At 37.5% G+C, this 19,650-nt stretch overlaps 1 protein-coding gene across 4 annotated transcripts in view; it reads left to right on the top strand.

Moving 5' to 3' along the window:
- FBXW7 (F-box and WD repeat domain containing 7) overlaps positions 1–17,739 on the top strand; it is a 226,026-nt gene extending 208,287 nt beyond the window's left edge. For all 4 annotated transcript variants that reach the window (XM_027513446.1, XM_027513447.1, XM_027513449.1 and 1 more), the window contains 8 exons: positions 799–933; positions 5,948–6,071; positions 7,894–8,030; positions 9,001–9,114; positions 10,410–10,591; positions 12,580–12,805; positions 14,582–14,792; positions 15,835–17,739. In XM_027513446.1, coding sequence (XP_027369247.1) covers positions 799–933; positions 5,948–6,071; positions 7,894–8,030; positions 9,001–9,114; positions 10,410–10,591; positions 12,580–12,805; positions 14,582–14,792; positions 15,835–16,103 — 1,398 coding nt within the window. In that variant the 3' untranslated portion in view covers positions 16,104–17,739. The remainder of the gene's footprint in view (positions 1–798; positions 934–5,947; positions 6,072–7,893; positions 8,031–9,000; positions 9,115–10,409; positions 10,592–12,579; positions 12,806–14,581; positions 14,793–15,834) is intronic.
- The last annotated feature ends 1,911 nt before the right edge of the window (positions 17,740–19,650 follow it).

The raw sequence follows: 19,650 nt of genomic DNA, 5'->3' as shown, positions 1-19,650 counted from the left end.
GTTTTCTTTGACTTTTGTGCGTGAGAGCCCTGACATTTTAAATGATTCACATGTCTGTCTGGGTTTTCCTTTTAAGAATCATGGCATTTCTGGGCAGGTGTTCCTCACTGAGGGGAAAGGAAAATTAAAGCAGCCCCCTTAGTATAGGTTAATGGAGCTCATATTTTTGAGGTATAATTGTTTTTGTTTTTCCATAATATATACTTTATTTCTTATTCTTTTTCATTTTAACCTTTCTTCATATTCTGATTTTACTGTTAAGTCAGCTGCCATTTACTGTTATTTGCTGTTTTTTATTTGAAATTATTTTCACATAGCAAATCAAAGCCCTTTTAATTTGTGGAAAATATGTGTCAGATGGGCATTCGAGCCAGTTATTAATTTTTCTCTAGTCGATGCTGCTAGTCTGCTCTCAGATGAGTGCCTTACTAAAACCATGAAGTTTTATGGTGCCCACTGGAAAGGAAGGGAAGAAAGGAAAATCATCTCTCAAAATTCTCTCTTTACTCAATAGCCCAAACCAATGTTTCTGAATAAAATTTTGATTTCTCAACCAGTATCTTGGTGGTAGATGAACATATCACAGTTATAATAATATGCAAAAGTATTTTTCTGTCAAGCTCAAAGCTTTTACAAAATAAAGATAGCTAGTAAATTTGAAAAGGCTCAGTGATTATCACTTCAGTGTCTTGTAAGTAGCCACTTTTTATATTGTGTGTAGATGTTGATTTTCCTTTCTGAGTTTATAATTTGAGACATTTATTAAAATAATAAGAATTTCTAATTCCTCTTTGATAGAGCTGGAGTGGACCAGAGAAATTGCTTGCTTTAGATGAACTTATTGATAGTTGTGAACCAACCCAGGTAAAACACATGATGCAAGTGATAGAACCCCAGTTTCAACGAGACTTCATTTCCTTGCTCCCTAAAGAGGTAAGGATTGTCAGTTATCTTCTTCACTGGTGCTATTTGAAAATATAAACCAACAGCTACCCTCTTTAGATGTTGTTGTGCTAATTACAGTATTCAGTATTGTCAATTTAACACTTAATTAGTGTTAAAGGGGGCTGTAAATGATAAGTTGCCATAGTTTAGCATAATTTTCGATTAAAGTATACTTACGGAGTAAGTATCTTCTCTCCACCACTGGAAGAAGTCATACATGAGACCAAGCTATTGAGTTTCATTAATTTGATTGTTCCTTTACCAAGATTTTTTTCCCAGCTGATTTGAAGTCCTACCTTTAATTGTCTTGGTGTATTCATTACATTAGTAGGGTTTTTTTATTCTTATTTTATTAAAACAGCAGTATTTTTTCTTATTTTGTTGTTTGTTTATCCTAAGTCTCTTTAAGAGTAATAGTTTCATAATTCTGTTGGATTGTACTTCTCTGTGAGTTACATTATGTGATTATTTTGAAGTATATAAAATTTCACATGTGTATCTTCTGTTACTCATCTCGCTTTTCACCCCATCACACACACACACGCAAAATCACAGATTTCCCATACCAATTACATTTCTTAGAGCATTTCTTTTAGAATTACTTGTACCTATTTGTTTTAATATCTTTGTATAATATAAAGCATCTTTGTTTCTGTATCATAGACTATAATCATATGTGCATTCCTGACTACATAAATAAGGCATCGTTTAGATGTAGTTCTTTCATTGAGGTTGTAGGCATCATAGTTCCATTTTTGTCAGCAAACAGAAATAACATTAATCAATGCTGCCAAGATTTATATTTTCACAAAATTTTTATATAGATCAGCTGGAGAAGGCAATGGCACCCCACTCCAGTACTCTTGCCTGGAAAATCCCATGGACTGAGGAGCCTGGTGGGCTGCCATCTATGGGGTCGCGCAGAGTCTGACACGACTGAAGCGACTTAACAGCAGCAGCAGCAATTATAGATCAGCCAGAAGACAATATAAAATACCATTTATGTTCATATAAATACAAATGCAAACAGTCCTGAAACTTCAAATTTGAAGAGAAAGGAAGTTGATTTCTTTTTCAGATAACCATTCTACATATCTTAAGGGTATTAAAGATAGTCCTGATGATAATTTCACATTGGATATTTATAAAATTGGTTTCATCATAGTTAATGGATGAAATTAAGTGTAACTCCAGGAAAAATCAAAGTGGAAAAAAACATCATTTTCCTGAAATGTTGCTACTTTGGAGTGATTTTTTTAAATGACATTGTTCCAGAAAAAAATTTTGTATTCTTGCTGGCTCATTCTAAAACTGAACCCTTTGGATAGATTTGGCTTATGAAAGTGACATAAACTGTCTTTACTTCCAGAAGGGTGCTAATAATGGGAAACTCTTTTATATGTATTTGACTGAAAGTGAATTTATTCACCTTTGATATATTTGTCATAGTTTTCCTTGATAATCATCCATATTTTAGAAGGTAGTATTTTTGTTAATATAGACTTCTCTCTGAGTCTAGTTTTTCCTCTTATCTCTAAAGATTGTGAGCTTTTTGCTTTATTTGGATTTCTATAGTAGCTTCGTAACACACACAAAAAATATGATTTATAAAAATTGCTAAGAATCTAAAAAGTATAATTTATTGATAACCATGGCAATAAAGATTTTCTTGGATTAAGCATTCTTTGAGAGATTGCCTGAGGGCAAAGAAGTGTTGCTAGACAGGAGAATGAGTGAGCCTGGCTTAGCATGACACCTGTCTCCCCCTGCCCCCCACCCTCTTTAATTTATTTCTTATTGAAGTGTGGTTGAATTACATTGTGATAATTACTGTTATACAGAAAACCGACTCAGTTAAACATACATACACATTATTTTTCATATTATTTTCCATTATGGCTTATCACAAGATGTTGAGTATAATTTTAACTGCTAAAAAAAAAAAATTTCTATTTTTAAAAATGCTTTATTTTATATATAAAGAAATAATGGTATAGATCTAAAGTCGTCAAGGAGACTAACATCTTATTGGAGACTAAGTACTATTATTATTTAATAATAATAATAATGTCAGGAAGTGAACTTATAATAATTTTTTATAATTCCTTTCAAAAGATCTCAAAGTCCTTTACCAACACTTACTTACTACTCTCAAAAACCTTGACAAAATATCTCACTAGTCTCACATGGGAGACTTGTGATAAAGACCATTATCCTTAGTTTATAAGTAAATGCCAAAAAGAGCAGAATGGTAACAGTTGATGATCTACAACAAAACCTAAATTTTTAATACAGAATCGGCCAACATTTTGTTTGTTCCTTTTTTTTTTAATTAGTTTAATTCACTGAAATATAGCAATTCTGAGAAAGTATTATCCACTTTTTAAATATAACATGGTGGTCTTTTATATAAGTTATAGCAAAAAACAAAAATTAGCAACTCTAATTGAAATGACAAGTTTGGGCGAGGAAAATAAAATTACCTGAAATAAATCTTCAGTTTAAGAGCTTCTCATGTGTAGAAGTAGTCCTTAGGAAGAATTACTGTTCCAGAGTTTACCTTTAATACAAATGAATAGAAAATTGCATTCGCTAGACCATTTGATGTGACTCCCAGAAGCCTGTAACCCCTCTTCTTCAGTGTTGTAGAGAAGTAGTTTGGGACACTGCCCACTATCTGTTCCCATAAGGAACCCAAAACCTTGTGTTCTTTGAGAAACTGGTATAACTAATTATTGTTTTGTTTTTGCTTGGCAGCCTAATTAAAAAACCATGTAGAATATTGTTGCCAATATATTTTGTGTTCTTCTTCTGTAGTTTAAACGTTTTCTGATTTATATTTTTCCTGATTCTGATTTTCTTATTAATATTTTTCTATTTGGCTATGTGTGTTTTCTATAACATCAGGATGTTTTGGTGGAATAGACAAGCATTTAATAAGTTGAAGTTCATTGTTGAGTTAGGGCCTTTGCTGTTTTAAAAGGAATGGGTGCCAGTTACCTGTGGAGTTAGCACTTCAACTTTCTTTAGCACTTGAGTGTTTCTTTACATTTCTTTTTAATGCATTCAGACACTGGACTAGATGATATCTTAATCACCAGTAATAAAGGAAATTTTGTCTGTTAATTTGCAGATAAACTTTTGAAATCTGAGCCACTCTGGATTTGTTTCTTAGCATTTAAGATCCATTGAATGTTTCTGTAAAATGCTTGTTTTCAGCTTCAGCTGGATGACTAAAGTATAGACTTTTTCATTTGACTATTCTAAATATCTTGAGCATTAAGCATTTCTTTTCCACAGATATAACTTTGTACCTGATAATTTCTGTGTTAAATGTCAATTTCACATAGAAGACTAATAGTATGATATTAGACTGACACTGAGAAACTTGCCTAGGCTGATTGACTGATAATTTCAAAATTAAGTGGTTTATGGAGTATCCATTAAAAATATATTGTCAAATTATATATGTGTGTATTTGTATATGTGTGTATATATATATATTGGAGAAGGCGATGGCACCCCACTCCAGTACTCTTGCCTGGAAAATCCCATGGGCAGAGGATCCTGGTGGGCTGCAGTCCATGGGGTCTCTAAGAGTCGGACACGACTGAGCAACTTCACTTTCACTTTTCACTTTCACGCATTGGAGAAGGAAATGGCAACCCACTCCAGTGTTCTTGCCTGGAGACTCCCAGGGATTGGGAAGCCTTGTGGGCTGCCCTCTATGGGGTCGCACAGAGTTGGACACGACTGAAGCGACTTAGCAGCAGTAGCAGCAGCAGTGTATATATATGAACATGCACATATATATAGATTGTTGAATATAGTTATGCCTTTTTATTTTAAATGAACTTCCATATATAATACTGAATGGTCTTTTTTGATAGACCAAAAATAATTATTCCACAAAAATTTTTTCACTGTCATTTGTCAATCGGAGTATTAAATTGAATACTGACTGGTTGAAATACTTTCTATAAAGAATGTACTCAATAAATATGTGATTAATGATGAACTCTATATATAAAAAGTCATTGGGAAAGCATAATTTATTTCATGTAATTCCTCTTTAACATCAAAAAATTATTCAGAATATGTTTTTACTCCCTATATGAGCCTAGGCCCTTTAAATGATAATTTATCTTAATCTATAAGTTAGTTTACATGAAAAGTCAGCTTTTTTGTTCTGTTTAGTTCATTCTGTCCTAATATTGTAATTTGAATTTTTATGTGATTTGTGAGGCTGATTGAATGAGCATAGTCAGAAGCTGCCACTCCCCTTTTCCTGCTCTTTTATTTATTCTACTTGACTTTACACACTGGAAATAAATTGATGGTTTGCAAGTATTGTAAACAAAATTTTTAAATCAATTATATGTCAAAGACCTAGCTCAAATACACAACCCTATTTGGCCCATCAAGAAAGTCCCCATAAGCAATATAAAGGAATGAGAACCCAATCACTTTTATAAGCCTTTGTCATTTACAAGTAAAGGGTGTAAATGTTTGAAAAGTTCATCATTCTGATATAAACACTTTGATATGATAAAGAACTATGAATTATCTCATTTCAAAGGATTCTGAAATCATGCCACACAGAGTATATAGGAATTTCATTTTAAGTGAAATTATATTTTAGTAAGGACAGAAAAAGTTAACATTTAAAGAACTAATAAAGTAAAAATATATATAAATAGATTTGATAAAATTCCTGAGTCGGGGCTCACAGAGCAAAGGGAGGAGAAAAGGCAGAGGGGTTTAATAAGTATTCCTTGAAGAAGTGAGGAGTTACTAGGATCAAGTTCATAAAGATCAATAGTATATTTTAAAATCTGGTGTGTGTTTGTTAAAATTGAATATTAGGAGGTGCTGCCTTTCCATAGTATTAGTAACTAGAATGTAAAATTACATTGCGTTTATCTATAGGCACTTTGCCCTACAGAGAGTGTTTCCTAATTAAAAAGAGGCGCCGGGTACGCTGTGCTTTTTCTTTCCGTAGCTGGCACTTTACGTGCTCTCATTCCTGGAACCCAAAGACCTGCTGCAGGCGGCTCAGACGTGCCGCTACTGGAGAATTTTGGCTGAAGACAACCTTCTCTGGAGAGAAAAATGCAAAGAAGAGGGTAAGGTTCAAAATCACAGAGAGAAAATGTTTGTGGTTCAAAAAAGCAGAGTGATTCTGAAAACAAAACACAACAAAAAAATAGTAAGTTTTTTGTGCTTGTAGAATAAAGTGGTGAATCAATTTAAAAAAGAACTTTGGCAGCCTATCAAGGAATCAAGACTGCATCTTCATTTACATTCACCTAATATATAAAACCCACAGGTTATTCTGCATGTTCAGATGAGCCAAATCTTGGCACTAACCCCTTTAATGAGCATTGTAAGTAACAGTGAAATATATCTGATTTGCTTCCCGGTCTCCAGTAGAATTAATAAACAGTGAGAAAGTCAAGATGAAGACAATATAAACATAACCCCCAAATTAAATTAGCAATTAAATACTCAAATTGTAGTCTCTTCATTTCTTCCACGAATATTGATTAAACACCTCTTACGTGCTAGATCACGCCCGTGATCTTCCCACCATGCAGCTTGTATTCTGAGACTTGTTAAAAACAAATCCCCTTTCTTACTAATGGTGTAGGTATCATCCATATTAATTCAAAAAAGAGCATGTTTTTTCCAGCAGGCATCTAGAAAAGTATTATTTTTGAAAAAAACTATGCTAAAATATTATTTGCCTTCGACAAGCAAACTTTTTAAGAAAGAATCATCGAGGGTAAGACAGATGCAGTGTCGGTTCTCCTCCACTTCACGGAGATCATAGTGGAGTGGGCAACACCGATGGTTAGTAAGGCTGGGAGGTGAAGATCCAGAGTCCTTGCGTAAGGACTCCACCAGATCCTTCACTCTGGTGAAGATGCAGAGTTCTCATCCTGCCTCTGCCCTGAACGTGGCTTGGACTGCCCAGGAAACCCTTCCTTCTCAAGTCATCATAAAGTAGGATTAATTATGGTCGCTTTACTTTCTCTCATAGAATCATTGTTTTAATGACCCTTTTAAACATTGTGATAATTTACACACAAATAGAATTTATCACTTTGACCATTTTTAAGTGTACGTTGCAGTGGCATTAAGTCCATTGACATTGCACTTGGTCCTGCAGCCGTCACAACCATCCATCTGCAGAACGTCGTCATCTTCCCCAGCTGCAGCTCCATGCCCATTTAACAGTAACTCCTTATTCCTCCTCCCCACAGCCCTGGAGACCACCATTTTGGTTTCTGTCTCTATACATTTGACTGCCCTAGGGACCTCATGTAAATATAATCATACAATAGTTGTCTTTTTGTGACTGTCTTATTTCACTTAGCATAATGTCTTAAAGATTTATCCAGATGTGTCAGAATTTCCTCCTTTCTTCAGGCTAAACATTCCATTGTATGTATATACCACTTTTTCCCTCCATTTATCCATCTGTGGACACTGGGTTGCTTCCACCTCTTGGCTGTTATAAAGATCGATGGTGTGAACGTGGGTAGACAAATAACTGTTCAAGTCCCTACTTCCAGTTCTTTTGGGTGTTGTGTCCAGGGTGGAATTGCTGGGTCATGTGGTAATTTTATGTTTATTTTGAGGAATCGCTATACTGTTTTTCATAGCAGCTATATCATTTTACATTCCCACAAGCACTGCCCAAGGGTTCCAATTTATGCACATCCTCACCAACATTTTATAGAATTATTCTAAGAGAGAAATTAAACAGTTAATATACAACATGCCATACAGAATGCAAAATTTACATGATTGTTTTGTCATAACAGTGTTCGTGTTCTGCATTTTGGTGGTTTTGAGCATAGGAGAAAATTAGACACATGATAAAATGTGTACTTTGTATTATTGGTAAAGGCAGTTATACTCTTTAAATGTTCCACATTTCAGGTATTGATGAACCATTGCACATCAAGAGAAGAAAAGTAATAAAACCGGGTTTCATCCATAGTCCTTGGAAAAGTGCATACATCAGACAGCACAGAATTGATACGAACTGGAGGCGGGGAGAACTCAAGTCTCCTAAGGTAACTGAACGCAGTGCAGTCTAACAGAAACCGTTAATCAGTGCTGTGGTACACAGTGCGCTCTTTCCCTGGCAAGCCGTGTGATTTGACAGCCCATCTTCTGTACAAGGAAAACAATATATTTTTAAAATAACAGAAAATGTAACTGACAGTGTTCCTCTTTACTAATTTTTCTCTAGTCTGACAACTAATTGTACTTGGTACTTGAATAAAATTGACGACTAATTGTACTTGAATAAAAGATGAATTGATTTACCTGTTCTATCTATTGCATGTAAATGAAAATTTCTGAATATCCTGTTGAATTTTGTGTCATACTTATACCTAAGAATTTGTTCTCTCTGACCAAGCATGATTTTTTGAGGAATGCTTGAAGCAACTTAGCAGCAGCAGCAGCATGTTTGGGGGGCTTGTTTGGTAGCTTTTGTGTGTTTTAATTTTATAAATTTAAGCCTAATTCTGATTTTCTGCCTTGTAACATTTCAAGTATATAAAGAATGGCAAAAATGCTTGAAATTCTTGGCTGTATTTTTTAACTGGAATAAAAGCAATCTGGGGAGACATTTTGTATTAATACATACATGTTATGACAGACTTTTTAAGTTGAAAAGGTTGGTGAGTATTGTCTTTCTGCAATTAGTAGGTACTTTTGTTTTTGTGTGTCAAAATTGCACAACTGAAGTGCATATTCTTTTGGTTTGAAAAGATAAAATAGATGGTATAAAAGACATTTGCATTCAAACCATCTTTATGAGGTTTTGACTGATTTTAGTGGTTGATGTCTCATGTATAGGTAGTAGAATACGGAAACAAGATGTTTGATACTTGATTCATCTGCCAGGAAGGATACTTCGCATTTTGCATAAATTTTTATTCTAGAAGTAGACTGTGCATTCCCGTTGCTATTCATGGCCTCGCTTTCCTTCCGCCGGTGTTTACCGTGCTTCTGATCTGCACATCTGTGTCGTAGGTGCTGAAGGGACATGATGATCACGTGATCACGTGCCTGCAGTTTTGTGGTAACCGAATCGTTAGTGGTTCTGATGACAACACTTTAAAAGTTTGGTCAGCAGTCACAGGCAAAGTAAGTTTCCTTCTTTCTGCACTTCATAAAGTCACTCTTTGGTACATATTCTTTGCAAGGATCAACCAGTGAGCTGAAAACAAAGATTCGTTTTTGACTCTAGCTTAGTTTGATAGCAAGTATCAGAGCTTCTAATTTAGCTTTTTCCTTGGCATGAAAATGATGTTTCTCAAGGTAGGGATGTCATTAGTTTCTTCTTCATTTAAATAGTTGGTCTATGTTTGTAACTTAGGTTAAGATTTTACAGATGTGGTGGTGTGGGTTTTTTTTTTTTTTTTTTTGCCTAATTTTTCCCACTTTTATTAACCATCTAAGTTATATCTCCTTCCTTTTTAATCTTTTCCAAAAATATGATTGAGGGGTATTTTTCCTTTGAAACTTTGTTGATAACCTAACTATAGTTTAAAAGTTAAATAAATCGTGTTAATTTTGATTTATCTCAAACCCTATAAGTTAGAAGTTAAAGCGGGCTGTTTAGTTAAATAAGAGTTTGAAGAAAACAAAGCAGTCCAGGCTCACTGCATATAATGTTACTCTTTAAAGATTCTCTTCTGAACACTTATTTTTATCTGTCCAATGGAAAATATTTTCGTGAATTAAGTAATTGACCACCTAAAAAATAATAAAAGAAAAGTGTTGGCAGGGGGAAAACCTGTGTTTTAAAATGTTGATTCTTGGGCAAAAATCTTCTAAATATTCCAAGTCAGATGTTACAATTTTTTAAAACAGTTTCGTATTTCCATAGTGTAATATTAGTCTTGGATTTATTTCAGAGTTTTAATGTCTGTCTTTTTTTTTTTTTTTCTGATTTTATTTTATTTTAAAATTTTACATAATTGTATTAGTTTTGCCTGTCTTTACTTGTCTAGAAGTACCTTGCCTGGCTCCTAACTACTGCCTTGGGGCAGATTCAGATGAAATGTGGTATGTAGCCACACCCAACCCTGTTGGCATTCTTTCATTGAATCCATTCCCATGGAAGAAACCAAGTTGCAATTTTAATATTATTATCAAAGAGGCCAGGCCAGAGCTGTCGTACTTTAGTCAGAAAGGTTTACTTTCTATATCCGTGCTCCTAAATTATGTGTGCGTGTATAAAATGCAGTGCTGCCAAGTAAATAAAGCAAACGAAATAGTGATGGGATCATGTTATTCTGGTGTAAAAATTATTTTCTGATGTGCTAGACATTCCAGTTGAGTAAATAGCTTTAATCCAGATTTTAATGAGCTACTAAAATGTCATTTACATTGTTTTTCTTTCTACCTCAAAGTAATCATCTTAAGTGTTTTTGCAGTGTCTGAGGACATTAGTGGGACACACAGGTGGAGTGTGGTCATCACAGATGAGAGACAACATCATCATTAGTGGATCCACGGATCGGACTCTCAAAGTGTGGAACGCAGAGACGGGGGAGTGCATACACACCTTGTACGGCCACACGTCCACCGTGCGTTGTATGCACCTCCATGAGAAAAGGTGGGGTCCTGTCGCGCTTGGGGTGCTTTCTCTGTCACTCGTGAACCTGGGGCCTGTTGTGCGGAGTTCGGTTATACAATACTTACTGTGTCTAGTAGAGGGTGAGTGCTAATGTGCTTTTAAATTAGACTTTAATTATTCAGCTTCAGATGTTTCTCTGCTAGCAAAGCAGTGGGGTATTGCCTTAAAATCGGGCAGTTGTCATTAAGTCTCCTTCCTCATTTAATGGTGGTGGTGGCTTCCACTTTGAAACGCCTTGTTCTGTGATCTTGACTGATACCTTAGACTTTATTGTTCTAAATCTTTGATGACTCATCATGTTAAAAAAAATATTTGGGGTGGGAGGATATATTTTTGTTGGGAGGACAAATTCAGTCATTCAGGCTTCAAGCCTCTGAGTCTCTCTAGTTACCCACCCACCACCCTTCCCCGTCTCCACTGTCTCCCCTGTGTCCAGGCAAAAGCTGAGTGAGGCTGTGGGTTTTAACTCAGTGTCATCACCTGGCACCTGAGCTGGTGACTGAGCTTTCGTATTTGGTCACCTTGCACACAGCTGGCAGAGAACCTCCTCTGATTGTGGTAGGACCACGAGCCTTTGGGAGCCTTCTGTTGCTCTCTGAATTAAGGAAGAAATCCAGTTTTCAGAATAGTTTCAGCCAGTGCTAGCCTTTTTCTTCTCAGCATCTTTGCTGTTGCTTTTAATTCCTGCTACAGAGCCTTCCTATTAAAAGTCCTTTTTGTTTTCCATTGGCGTGTCTTCATGGTACTCCTGTTAAACAGATGTGATTTCTACCTATTTTGTCAGAAAAAGTCTCTCTGAAGGGTCGTTAGAGTGAATCCACTCCAGTTTGTACTGTTCATTCTGTCCATGGCATTCTTCATTAAGAACCATTACATTAGGCATATTTCACTCTAGGTTTGTAATACATGAAGAAAAGTACCTTTTTCACTTGTGATTTGAATCTACTTTGAACAGTGCTCTACTATTAAAACTGGGGGAGTTAGTGTCAAGAGACCTTGCATTTCAGTTTTCAGTATGTGCTGACTTAAATGTCTCAATGCTTCCATTTTCTACTCTTCAAACATGGAAAGTGGTCTTTCTTTATCTCTTAGGAATAACATTAAAGACAGCTGAGTTTTCAGCTCTCCTTTATAATCCAAAGGTGATTACAGTATTTGTATCACTCTTGTTTTCAGAAGAGTATCACTTTAATAATCTTGGGTCAAAATTTTAAGGGATTTCTGTTGCTTCTACATGTGTATCTTCTAAAATCTCTATATCTTAGTGCCCTCATAGCCTATTGAATATTTTAAAATATAAGCATAAGCAACCTTTGTTTGAGGACCTATTTGAAACTGGTTAATTTAACCAGAGTATATGGTATAAAGCACATATCTTTAGCAGTTTAAATTCCAAATTCTGGCTTGTTTTGTTGAGACACTTCTATTGAATTTTTTCCTTGGTCATAAAGGGAATGTGTGTTCATATTAGAATTTGGGGAAATGGCAGAAAGAATAAAGAAAAAATTTAAAAATTTAAAAATATTAATGTTACTACCTATTAACATTTTATACATACTGCCCACACTGGCATCTTACTTCTAAAATCAAGATCTTGTTGTATGTATTTCGAGTTTGCCGTGTGTTCTACTAATTTTTTATCTTTATCTTCCTCTGCTTCATCTTCATTGTATCTAGCTACAATACAGTAGTTTTCAAACCGCAGGAAGCCAAGGTGCTCCTGGGTCCCTCATAGGTGGGGGAACCAAACAGGCAGAATTCCAAGGCTTTCCAACTTCCCGTCCCAAGCAAAGTAACTCAACTTTCATGTGTTTATATATTGAGGTTTGACATAGCATGTATTTATTTTGAAAACAGCTGGTTTCTGCTTAAGAAAAAGAAAAGAAGTTTTAATGACCACTGACTTCGTATGTATTGTTTTCCCATGATTTTAAGTTCTCATACATTTTTTCCTGTTACACCCACAGAGTTGTTAGCGGTTCTCGAGATGCCACCCTTAGGGTTTGGGACATTGAGACAGGCCAGTGTTTACATGTGCTGATGGGTCACGTAGCAGCAGTCCGCTGTGTTCAGTATGATGGCAGGAGGGTTGTGAGCGGAGCGTATGACTTCATGGTGAAGGTGTGGGACCCAGAGACAGAGACCTGTCTGCATACGCTGCAGGGCCACACCAACAGGGTCTACTCACTACAGGTAAGAGACCATGCTCTCTCACTCCTGCGGTGCTACGTAACGAGTTATAATACTGTCTTATTCCGTAATCACTGTCAAACTGCTGATCCAGTACAGTCCAGAAACAGATTAATTATTCTGCTGTTTACATTTACTTCAAAATTGGCACGAAGAAAGCATACATTTTGAAATTATTTAAATGATGTTTCCATTTTTCTGTGATTCATCTTCCTCTAAAATACAAATATTGGTCTTGGAACCTGAGATTTGGGGGCTCTGAATTTTCCTGTGTTAGTTAATGGGGAGATAGGCTCATAGGAAAATAACCTGGATTTTAATAAACTCCTTAGCACAGGATTAATTTGGCCAGAAGCTGCCCCTTTGCCTTGATAGCTGGAAGTTGATGGACCACGTAATTGTGATTCTGTCCCAATTCAAAGTGGAAGTGGCGCTTTCGGCACAAAGCTGTTACAGGGCTGCTGGGTTGTGGTCATGGAGGAGGAAATTTGTCTTAAACATTTTTGGTTTGTTTTTGTTTGAACCTGATATCCTAGAATAGATCGCCATATTTTGACATAAGTAACTGGATTATTAGCAGGTTTAAAAAATAGGTCTTGCTTTGTTTCCTGAAAAGACAGCATTTTCCATTAAAAAATACAGTTGACTCTTGAACAGTGTAGGAGTCAGAGGCACTACCTGCCACCACCACTCCAGTCAAAAATCCTCACGTAACTTTACAATTGGCCCTTGATGTCTGCAGTCCCACATCCAAGAGTTCAGCCAACCTGGGACTGTGTAGAAACATAGTAGACATTGAGCAAAAGAAATTTGTAAGTGTAGTGGACCCTCCCAGTTCAAACCCATGTTGTGCAAGGGTCAGCTGTATTTCCTATTATTAATACTTACACAGCTTGTTTACCAATTACTGCCCACTAGTGATCAGCAAATTAGTACATGGTCCTAGGGCTCACAGTTCAGTCCTTGGAGTATTTGTTTCTTCATGGGATTATGTCTGTGTCATGAAATATTGATGTAAAATAAAGATGTCTGTTAACTTAGAAAAGGTTATTAATTTGGAGGAGAGGGAATTGGCTGCAGTTGTCTGTATGTTTTGTGATGTGTAGCCCATTTAAATAAACCCTTAGATTGAGAAAATAGGTAGGAACTTTATTATCAGTCTGGGAATTTGTAGATGTTTGTTGACTTCTGGTTTAGCAGGGAAGCTGAAGAAGAGTATTATAGATAGTTTGCTTTGGTTATCAAAATGCCACCACTTCTAATTCTAATTATCTGTTGGCACAGTTCCTACCTAGCATTAGGTTCCTGTAAATGAAATTTTTATTTTACATACAGTTTAATGGAACTTGCTTTGAAGTATCGCTCTTTTCGTGCCCTGGATGTTGATGAGCACACCCTGTATCATAAATCACATCAGTAGTGTTACCTTCCTGTTGGGAAGTGAAACTCAAATGGTAGTCCGTATCGAATCATTCATAATATGTAGCTACCAAGTATGGCCAGATGGTCTGACAATAATATGTTCATTGTGCTTCTTTAAAAATTGTTTCTGCATCTAGTTTGAAGCCACTGGTCATAAAAAATTCACGTTTCTGATAGAAGCTTCTGAGAACACACACTGGAGAGTTGTTGGTTGCATGCAGTTTATCCTGGTACCTCATTTTGTTCCTGGCATTATCTGTTTCTCATGCTTTGCTCCCCTCCCTTTTTAGGATTAAAGTCAATAGATAATATCAAGAATATCTACACTTCTAGTCTAATAAACTGTGTCTGTTGTAGTTTGATGGCATCCATGTGGTGAGTGGATCCCTTGATACATCAATCCGTGTTTGGGATGTGGAGACAGGGAACTGCATTCACACGTTAACAGGACACCAGTCGTTAACAAGTGGAATGGAACTCAAAGACAACATTCTTGTCTCTGGGAATGCAGATTCTACAGTTAAAATCTGGGATATCAAAACAGGACAGTGTTTACAAACATTGCAAGGTAAATACTGGCTCCCCACCTTTAGTTGCGTCCCTTAGAAATGAGACAGTTGGTCAGAAGACAAGTGCGGAACTTCTGTGTCACAGAATGATTAACCTCATACAAAAGGAAAACTGATTTTGGATAAGTTTTTGAGCATTTCCACTCTGAACTGACAGAACTAGGCTACCCTAAGAAAGTGTTTTAAACTGTGTTTTTAATATAAAAGTGTTTAATCACTTCCTACAGGTATGGTTAACTCTACCTAACCTGAAAGAACAATGTGAAGAGAGATCTTAGCTGTATCACAGAAGCAGCATGCTTGTTTGTTGAGTATTTGTTGAGTGATCATTTATTTTGAATTTGTCGTCCAATTTTAAATTAAAGAGCTGCCTTACTGGGGGTGGGGGGAGGGGGAGCCTCTAATCTGATAGGAAATTGCTTTGGCCTTGACTTAGACCCTTAACCATCTGCTTAAGTAGGATGGGAGGGAATCACAGTGCCCACTCAACTAGAGGAGGAAACGTCTGAAAGCCACTAGCACTAAATGAGGCACGAAGCTGTTAACTTCTTCTATCGTGACTGACTGCTTTTTATTGGTCAGAGCCCTTGGAAAGTGTTAGTTTTCAGTGGGGCCGTTTGGTAGGTGGTACTACAGCATTTTTCTCATTGACAATTTTTGTCTCTTTCTCAGAGTCTTGGAATAGGGTCCATTCAGCCTTGGCCTTGATTGGTCAGTTCAGAGTGGTAGGGTAGTATAGTAGGTGGTCCACAAGCAGAATATGGGCTTCTTCAACACCCAGAACACACGATGTGTGCCTGGCAGTGAAGCACGCTTCCTGAAAGACAGAACCCTCGAAGACTAACATTCCAGTTACAAATAGCTACCAGATTTTCCTACATCCCTGCTGATTCTAAAATACTCAGAACGCAGTTTCTAAATGTGCAGTGTTTAAAATATTTCATTTATTGTGTGTTCCAATGTAGATTCCACAAATTACAATCTTACTGACCTGAAACCATGATTTCTAACCAGTAATGAAATTCCTTTGGTTTTGCCTAGGTCCCAACAAGCATCAGAGTGCTGTGACCTGTTTACAGTTCAACAAGAACTTTGTAATTACCAGCTCAGATGATGGAACTGTAAAACTATGGGACTTGAAAACGGGTGAATTTATTCGCAACCTAGTCACATTGGAGAGTGGGGGGAGCGGGGGAGTTGTGTGGCGAATCAGAGCCTCGAACACAAAGCTGGTGTGTGCTGTCGGGAGTCGCAACGGGACGGAGGAAACCAAGCTGCTGGTGCTGGATTTTGATGTGGACATGAAGTGAGGAGCAGGAAAGGGGGCATTGTCCCCATGCGTAGGCGACAGACTCCCTGCCCTTCCCCCTGCAAAAGAAAAAAAAAGAAAAAAGAAAAAGAAAAAATATCCCTTGTTCTCAGTGGTGCAGGATGTTGGCTTGGGGCAACAGAGCGAAAAGACCTACAGACGCAGAAGGAAAAGAGGAGGCGATGACAGACCGCAGCTGACAGGAGAGGCGCCTGCCGGCTCTTCCCGGAAGAGGCTTCACGTTGGACTGAGGGCAGCTTTGCAACACGAGACTTTCGAAATCAAACCAGGTGCAATTATTTCTTTATTTTCTTCTCCAGTGGTCGCTGGGCAGCGTTACTGCTGAGACGTCCTTACCGATTCCGCTGGCCTGTTCTTTTACCACTGAGACCTAGAAAGAAGCTGCAATAACACCCACACAGTACCAAGTGGACTGTCTCACCAGAGAGCATCTGAAACAAAAAAAGTTATTTTTCTGGAGTGGAAAAGCTAAAAAGGAAAAAAATTACTGTGAATTGTTTTTGTACAGTTATCATGAAAAGCTTTTTTTTTTTTTTTTTTTGCCAAACCATTGCCAATGTCAATCAATCACAGTATTAGCCTCTGTTAATCTATTCCTGTCGCTTCCACATACACTCTTTAATGCCTATGTTGCTCAAAGGTGGCAAGTTGTCCTGGGTTCTGTGAGTCCCGAGATGGATCTAATTCTTGATGCTGGTGCTAGAAGTAGGTCTTCAAATATGGGATCGTGTCCCACCCCTGTACTGTACTCCCAGTGGCCAAACTTATTTATGCTGCTAAATGAAAGAAAAAAAAAGCAAATTATTTTTTTTTATTTTTTTTCTGCTGTGACGTTTTAGTCCCAGACTGAATTCCAAATTTGCTCTAGTTTGGTTACGGAAAAAAAAAAAAAAAGACTTTTTGCCACTGAAACTTGAACCATCTGTGCCTCTAAGAGGCTGAGAATGGGAGAGTTTCAGAAAATAAAGAGTGAAGTTTGCCTGCAAGTAAAGAATTGAGAGTGTGTGCAAAGCTTATTTTCTTTTCTCTGGGCAAAAGTTAAAACACATTCCTTGGAACAGAGCTGTTGCCGCCTGTTCTGCGGAGAAACTTTTCTTTTTGAGGGCTGTGGTGAATGGATGAACGTGCATAGTAAAACTGACAAAATATTTTAAAAATATATAAAACACAAAATTAAAATAAAGTTGCTGGTCAGTCTTAGTGTTTTACAGTATTTGGGAAAACAACTGTTACATTTGATTGCTCTGAGTAACTGACAAAGCAGAAACCATCCCGTTTTTGTAGTAAAGGCGTCACGTGCAAACAAGCGAAATGAATGGAAAAGTCAAATGGTTTGCCTCATTTTCCAGGAGCCACAACTCAAGCTGAACTGTGAAAGTGGTTTAACACTGTATCCTAGTGATCTTTTTTTTTTTCCTCCTCCTGTTTATTTTTTGTTTGTTTTATTTATAGTCTGATTTAAAACAATCAGATTCAAGTGGGTTAATTTTAGTTATGTAACAACCTGACATGATGGAGGAAAACAACCTTTAAAGGGATTGTGTCTATGGTTTGATTCACTTAGAAATTTTATTTTCTTATAACTTAAGTGCAATAAAATGTGTTTTTTCATGTTAGTATGCCTGTTTCTTCTACTGAGGTAATAGCACTTCATTATCAATAGTTAGGGTTTGTCTCTAATAGATGAAAGAGCAGAGCCCTGATTTCTTTAATCCCCCATGTTGTGTTTTCTGCAGCCAGAGTGGGAACAGGGCCCACAAGGAGAAAGTTGTATCTCTCTCGCAGGCAGACTGCCCGGGAAGACGCGCCCGCGCTCACCTCTAATGCGCTGGGCCCAGCACGCGTGAAGCCTGGCCCCTCACAGAGCTCCCAGACGCCTGCGTGCTGGTTACAACTAGAATTCCTATGGCAAGTTCATTGTTAAAGTCCGACCACATGTCGACTGCTTACCAGGAACTTTGCATATACATCTCTCAGAAGCTCCCACAGCCCTGGGAAGTAGTCAGCTCTCTCCCCACTCCACAGAACTGTGGCTCACATGGGGTAGGGGTTTGCCAGGAGCCAGGTACTGGGCCAACCAAGCACCAGGACTCACACCCATGCCTTTTAAGGAAAAACAAACCTAGAGTTTCGACAGACTGAAGCAAGGTTTTAGGGATGAGGTGCATTTTTGTGGTACTTTTAGCCTCTTCGTGACTTTTATTTAGTAAGCCGACCATTTTTTGCAGTAAGTGAAGAAAAATGAAGTTCAGTCACTGCAATTACGTAGCCTCTCCGATGGCAGGTTTCTGCCATGGGTGTATCTCCAGGAATCCCATCTAGCCAGGCCTGAGATGAGCACTGGAAAGGTGACAATACAGAGGCTACTTAGAGGATACATTTCTTACAGTCGTGAACTATGTGTTCTTTACTCCTAGGGCAGCAGTTCTTGGGCCTCACTTGCCCAAGGCTGCTGAATCAGAACATCTGGGAATGAAGGGGACCCAAGCATCTGCATGTAAACTAGCTCACGAGGTAGGTTGTGGACACAGCTCTGAGAACCGCTGCTCTAGTTATTTGGTGTATTAGTGCCCAGCACATCACAGGCACAGGAACATCAGAGAGAAGTGACAGGATAAGGGAAAAGACAGGAAAACCACATGGTTAAAACCCAAGGCAAAAATCATGTTAGGCTGTGAAGTGCAGGCGAGCGGCCCAGCCTGCTGCAGGGTGAGCATGGCCTAGCCCAGCACCACAGCTGCTGTTCACACAGACAACTCTGTGATCAAGAAGAAGCTGTGACTCTGCTGGGTAGTCTTGAAACTGCTTGATTTTTCATAATGTAAATGTGGCTTGACTCTAATACACTTGAAGCACAGCATCATCTATAAAAATGAATGTGCATTATAGACAGAATGAGTTCACAAATAGGTCTGAATCCAAAGCCCAGGTCTGCTAAATACAGGACCTTCATCAGATCACTTGACCTCATGTCTCCTCATCTTCTAGGAGGTAGAGAATCCTACCTCCCAAGGTTATTGTAGGGATTAAATTAAATGTTATGAAGCATACCAATCGCACTCAGTGGTAGCTACTCTTACAACTTTAAGAAAATAGACCCAGATAACTCTAACTTGCTATATTTGGGAGCAGTTGAATGTATTTGTGACTCATTCAGGTATGTAATAAAAATAGCATTTCTCTCTATATAGCAATTTACTTTTTTTTTTTAAGTGGAGTCACATAAATTTCTCATTGAGTCTTACAGAAACCTTGTAAAAGGTAAATATGGAGCTCTTGTATATACCTAGATGTTCATTAAATGTTATTTATGAATAAATGAATAATCTTCATTACAGTGAATCTGTTCCAGGAAAGGGAAAATCTTAACCTCATCCCAAAGGAATTAAAATAAGAAAGGTCATAAAGGGAGCCCTGCTTGTGGCCTCCTTAATGAAGACATTCACCACCTTATATAACTGTGAATTTTCAGTTGTTTATACCAGAAGAGAGGCAGCCCCCAAATTTAGATGTGACAAGTTCCCGAA

This window comes from Bos indicus x Bos taurus, chromosome 17, assembly GCF_003369695.1.
Source record: "Bos indicus x Bos taurus breed Angus x Brahman F1 hybrid chromosome 17, Bos_hybrid_MaternalHap_v2.0, whole genome shotgun sequence".
In the NCBI taxonomy this organism is placed as follows: domain Eukaryota; kingdom Metazoa; phylum Chordata; class Mammalia; order Artiodactyla; family Bovidae; genus Bos; species Bos indicus x Bos taurus.
Note: the sequence above shows the minus strand (reverse complement) of the source record. Positions and strands in the feature narration are given on the sequence as shown.